Consider the following 6,015-nt stretch of genomic DNA (forward strand, 5'->3'; position numbering starts at 1 on the left):
AGAAAGCCAAGGAGACAATTTAGAACCTACATCACAGAGGCAGCAGATCTGCCAACTCAGAAAGGGCCTTTTGAGAAAGGAGCTTTTCTGTCTACATTTTAAAGGGATAAATATCTTACAGGGCTGCAGCTCCTGACAGGATAAAGCTCCTGGAATGACAGGAGGCACAGAACTAAATGCAGCTGTCAGTTAACTTTGTTAGAGCTCCTGCTTCCAGCTGTGATGAGCATTGGTTGGGAACCAATGTACCCAGGTTCATCTAGGGATGGTAGCAATAACCATAATTAACCTCCCAACAGGCGCAGCTGGTGAAGTCAGACTGGTGGAGACGGTGGAGTGTCATACAGAAGCGGGGGCAGGGGGAGGGCGCAGTTTGCAGTAGGCCAGGAGCAGAGGAGGGGGGGTCGGCCAGCCAGCCGGGCACTCAGGCGGGGAGCGAGGAGGCTACAAACCACTCCTGCTTCTGGCTGGCTGCAAACCCCCGTCTCCCCACCATGTGCCGCTCCACCTGTCCCACCAGTCTGAGTTCACCAGCCACGCCTGCCCCTCAACTGTAAAACTAAACCTCTAAGCCAGCAAATAACTTTTTGCACCTCAGTACAGATATGGATTATTACCACTGAAGATGCCCAATCAATATTCAGGTCTCCAAAAGCCAAGCTCTCACAACTGGGTATTTTGATTCATCTCCACACAGCCTTCAAAAATGATACAATTAGTTGCACCAAAGGATGCTTGCCTGATATAGGAGAGACAATGCAAGATGTTACTTAACCCTTACCCATGGTTTGCTTTCTTATGCCTGCTGATCTCCTTCTCTCCTTCTATGATCCACTGTAGGATTTTCTGGTTCCTCTCAGCATCTTCAGGAGATCCTGGCATCTCATAGCTGGCACCATCACTTTTCCCTGAATCAGTCTTCTTGACATTTCTTTTTGAAGGTAGACTTGCTTTCCCACTGAAAGAACAAGACTTTGAGATATTAGCTACTTGTCTGTATACTAACAGCAGAGAAATATCCAATTATGAACACTTGTACTATCTAGATATATTCAGATTGCAACTCCACAGCCTGGATTAAAGCCCTGCCTTTGAACTGCTTTTCAGAGGCTCACAAAGCACAGCGTGGGAATGTCCTGCTGACACAGTTAAACTTCTACTGTGACACAATCACAGTAGTTTAGATCAAAGAGAAGGCTTTGTTTCATATTATTTGTGCTGAAACCTGCTAAGGCCAAGTGTGCCATGCTTCTCATACATCTTACACTGGACACTGCCAGGGAACTTCTCCCTTGGCGAAGAGAGCACAGCAGTATGATGCATGCGCTGACAAACTCTTAGATGTTTGGCAAAGGAGTGAGGACCTGGGCTAAACTCCAAACCTAGCTCATTCTTCAATCATTCACCCTGTCTGCTGTTAGAACATCATAAGACAAGGTTTGCCATTTCAGATCAGGCCACACTGTTCCTTCCGTTTGCCACCCAAAAACAGGTTGAGCGCACAGTCCGAGCCGTTGTGTGCCAGGCTCTCATGCTCAATGTTTTACCTCATACTGGATGCACCTACACGTGCATATTAATGCACAGCAATAAACTCCAGTGCATACCACACCAGAATTTATTGCTCCCAGGCTCCACATTTACATGTGTGCCTGGGACAGTAGCATGTTGAGCCACGTCAAAGCAGCCTCAGCTGGCAGGGGGCCTGAGGGGTCAGCCTGCCAGCCCAGGGCTGCTTCGACCTGGCTCAACATGCTGCAGAGGGGCTGGCTGGGACAGAAGGTTGCTCTAGTGTGGGGCTAGCTGGCAGGCAGCTCCCGCACTGAAGCACCCTTGTGCCCCAGCCAGCTGGTAATAGTCTACACTTGTTGTGCATGAAAAAAACTATGCAGCAGGACAGTACTTGTATTTACAGAATTACAGGATAGTACTTAAATTCTGCAGCAGGTTAGTACTTATAAATATATTTGTTTCCTGTGGCCTAACAGGGCCACATATATAGATGCCAAGGCACTGATTACAGAGCTAATTAGGCAACTGCAGTAAATGTCTCAGGTAGATGTGCCCACTGTGGCCAGTACCTCGTGCCTCAAACTAGACAAATGGCTGCAAAATAGTCAGGGGGCTTGCTCATCTCCACAAGCTCTCAACTCATGCTTTGAGGACACTGCAGGCCTTCTGTAATAGTCTCATTTAAAGACTAGAGTCTGGGAAACCTAGTCATCCTTGCTGGATTCTTCTGTTTTCACCTGGATGCCCTGTGTGAACCTTCTGACTTTAGGATCTCTCCTTCTTTCCCTTTTAAAGGGCAGCTCCATTCCTCTTTTCTCATTCCTTTTGGGAAACATATAGCCATTCCAGCCTCTCTGCTTCTTCTTCTCTTCACAAAAGAGCTTAGGCTGCTCTTCTTTCCCATTCCATGGTGGGGAAAGTCCGACCCCCCCCAGTCCCACTCAGGTGGCTTGACCTGCCCCAAAGTCTCTAGTAACCTGGAGCTTAATTCAGAATTCTTAGAATATCCCTTACAGTCATGCCTCCCTTAAGTCACACACAAAAAAGTATCACTGACAGTTGTTATTAAAGATGTAACTAAGCAACCACCAGCCATGGACAAAGAGAGATCTGGATGGCATATCCAAGACATAATTTAATAAATAAACGAATGAAACCTGGTGCAAAAGAGCAGAACCAAACATTCGCTGCTGCTTCTTCTCTGTCAGATAAGCACACAGATGGGTGGGGGGAGAAAACAGAAAAGGAAGGATTTGAACGCAGCTCCAGAAACACAGCAATGATCTTCTTCAGGAAGTGGTTTCCATCTGAGGCCCAATCAAGACTGAACCTTGGTTGTTGGAGGGTGGGCAAGTCAGTCCAGCTAATATTAGCTATTTCAGTGTGTGGAGCAAGGTAAACCTTGGGTCCTGCACTAAAAATGGTGTTTACATGCTCTCATTAAACCCAGAAAAATGGTAATAAGACCCTGAAAAATTCAACCTTCAGTTTAGTGGCAGTGATACAGCATGCAGAAAGAAGTCCCATCTACAGCTTTTATACACTTACAGCACAATGAAGAGCAGGAGACCTACCACATATCATAACTGCTGAAGGTGCAGACCAATTTCAGAGGAAGCCTTTCCATGGATATATCATAGAGATGGTAAAGGCATGCACAACTGCAAAAAGCTACTTCTGAAGGGAAAGGATCTGCCAAATAGATGAGAGGAATTCAAACTCTGTCCTAGTATGGGCTCCTACGGTAAGCAGCAGCCCATAGGGATGCCAGAATGTTATACACCTATCTTAGAAACAGGGCCACACTTCATTTATACAGTGACTTGCACAATGCAAATAAAATTGTTACAAAGAAACAGCTCAGGACTTTCACAGGTGCTGTGCCTGCTCACCTGTAGCCTAGTGATTCCATGGGGTTGGGTGCCATGACCATGCTTTCATTGTAGTTTCGTGATTTTGTTGCATAGTTATGTGAATCTACATTCCAAGCAAAGCTGTTCTGTACTCTCTGGGTAGCCTCAGCCTCGATCTGCTCTTTTGGTTTCATCATACTGTGGTGATGGATGTGGTGGTAGACATGCTTATGGTGGTACAAGTTAGCTGCATCGAGTTTCATTCCTGATTTTGTGGTGTGCTTGCCATGCCCTGGAGGTATTGTCCCTGGCATGCCAGGCATCTTGCCAGCATGACTGCTCTCTGGGGATCGAGGCTTGGGGGAATGGCGACCAGGCCCTGGGGACTGACAGCCTGGGGTTTTCATGACGCGCTGTACATGTTCATCAAGAATGCTTTCTGGGTTCTCCTCATGGGCATCTCTCATCTGCATCCCAGCACAGCTCATCTCAGAGTAACGAGGTGTGAAGTGATGCATGGTCTGGGCAGAAGGCAGCTTGTGGCTAATAACTGAAGGACCAGAAGAGAGATCTGCATCCTCACCTTCTTCTTCCTGTAGGCAACATAAAGAGAAGAGAAATCTGAGGCCTGGTTCCCTACCACACTCGTGGCACACAACATGTAGCCTTGTTCCAAACAACAGTAAGTTTCTGACTATATCAGAAATGAAAACATGAAATTTATAGATGGAGTTCATTGAAAAGTAGTTCTATTCTATTTCAGAGCAGGTGGGTCCTGATAAAACTGTTGCAAGTTCCCTTTAACAGCTGACAAATGAAATGAAGCAATCAGTTTGTAAGTACAGTTTCCAAAGAATGCTTAATAAGGTGTCACAGCAAAGCATACTGGATAAAATAGTTATGGGATATATTCAGTCAAACAGGTTAATGAGCACATGAAACAAGACATAGAAAATGGAAAGACTGCTTGACTACCTATGGAGAAGATTCTGGGGTTTTCTCAAATAAAAAATTTAAAACATCTCAAAACAAAGCAAGCAGCATGCTGAGGATACAGAAAATAATTGAAGGATGACAGCTGCCTGGATGGATGCAGAAACCAGGAATCCACTTCTAAAATGCATGAGCTATAAGGCAAAATGCTTTGTACAGATGAAGTAGCCAGGTAATAACTAAAATGCTCATTAGACTAGCCTACAAATGGATCATAATGCATAGCTGACAACTGTATTTTAAAACAAAGAATTACATTTTAAATTCATAGGCATTCCAAAAAGAAAAAAAAAGGCACAACATTTTCTATTGCTAATGGTCCGGAATTTTGACACACCTTAGATAGTAACCCAGCAACATGTGCAAGTCAATTTAAGGTGTGATAGTGAAGTAAATGAGCCACAAAGTTACTTTGCATATAAAGTGGAATAACTTTGGGGCTTATTTGTATCATGCCTTATCACACACCTGTCAAAACCTCAGGTGCTGAGCTGGACAGTGCACCAGGTTTTACACCTCCTGGCGCATAGGGACCCTGGCATTGAGTTGCAGCAGCCCAGTGCTGGACTCCCATCAACCAGGACCTGCCCAAACCCCACATACTACTCAGCCGAGTGGCATATGTTTTTTTTTTTATCTTCCAATGCACAGGGAGCCTGGCATGAAGCTATGGCAGCTCAATGCCGGGCCCTCTGTGCACTGGGAGTTATAAAACTCCCAGTGCACAGAGGGACCAGGTGAGTGGCACATGGCTTTTTACTCATCCCTGGCACATAGGGTTGCCAGGATCAGGCTGTTGCAGCCCGATCCCATGGGCCCTGTGCCTCCCAGCCAGGGTTTTGGCAATCTGTTGATTGTTGGCTGGAACTGGGGATGGGTTTGGTTCCTGGCCCCAACTGACAATTGGTAGGGACCCCAGTTTCATCTTGCTGGTGCAGGGGGGAGCTCAGGCATGGCATGGCAGGATATGCAATTGTTGGAATCATTAGCTGGGCCCGGCTCGTCCAATGTCTGTATAGATTGGGTGTTTTAGTGGGGGGTTTTGGCACTTTTATCTAATAGCTGATTGAATCAGCTATTAGATAAAAGGGCTAAAAAAAAACCCTGAAGTGCCCGATCTATACAGACGCTGAGGAGCCAGGTCAAAGGAATGCATTGCTTCTTCTGGTAAAGTGTATTTTGTTTTGTTTGGGTTTTTGTTTTTTTTTTTAATGTCTGCAAACAGCCATGATGTACATTTCCTGATGGGAAATGTTATTTTCCAACTACAGTGACATTCCACAAGAACAAGTGGTTCTAGTCTCTATAGCTACAATAACCTTAACAGGCAAGTGCTGCATTGGGATAACTAATGTAGGTGACTTAAAAAAATTCCTCAAAGAGATGCCATTTAAAATGACAGGCTCTTACAGCAATTTTGCACAGCCTGAGATCATGAAGGGAAAATCCAGTGGCTCTCCTCTCTCCAACATCCCTCAGACATAGTTGGCATAAACCACCCAGACTTAGCTCCAAGATGCATCTCTAACAGATCACTGGCAAGCTCTTGCATTTCTGTGGGGTACCTAGTGCCTGACTTCATGGTGCAAGCTCAGGTTGGGTGCTGGCTCTCTGCCTCCCAGCACATGCTGGGTTGGGTCCCAGCTGAGAGAAGGCT

At 45.7% G+C, this 6,015-nt stretch overlaps 1 protein-coding gene across 1 annotated transcript in view; it reads right to left on the bottom strand.

Moving 5' to 3' along the window:
• The window catches only part of AXIN1 (axin 1), a 240,734-nt gene that overhangs the window by 22,610 nt on the left and 212,109 nt on the right, over positions 1 to 6,015 (bottom strand). The window contains exon 7 of the mRNA XM_006020869.3: positions 782 to 958. Within this exon, the coding sequence (XP_006020931.1) occupies positions 782 to 958 (177 nt within the window). The remainder of the gene's footprint in view (positions 1 to 781; positions 959 to 6,015) is intronic.

The sequence above is a fragment of the Alligator sinensis genome, unplaced genomic scaffold (genome assembly GCF_000455745.1).
Source record: "Alligator sinensis unplaced genomic scaffold, ASM45574v1 scaffold410_1, whole genome shotgun sequence".
NCBI classification, from domain to species: domain Eukaryota; kingdom Metazoa; phylum Chordata; order Crocodylia; family Alligatoridae; genus Alligator; species Alligator sinensis.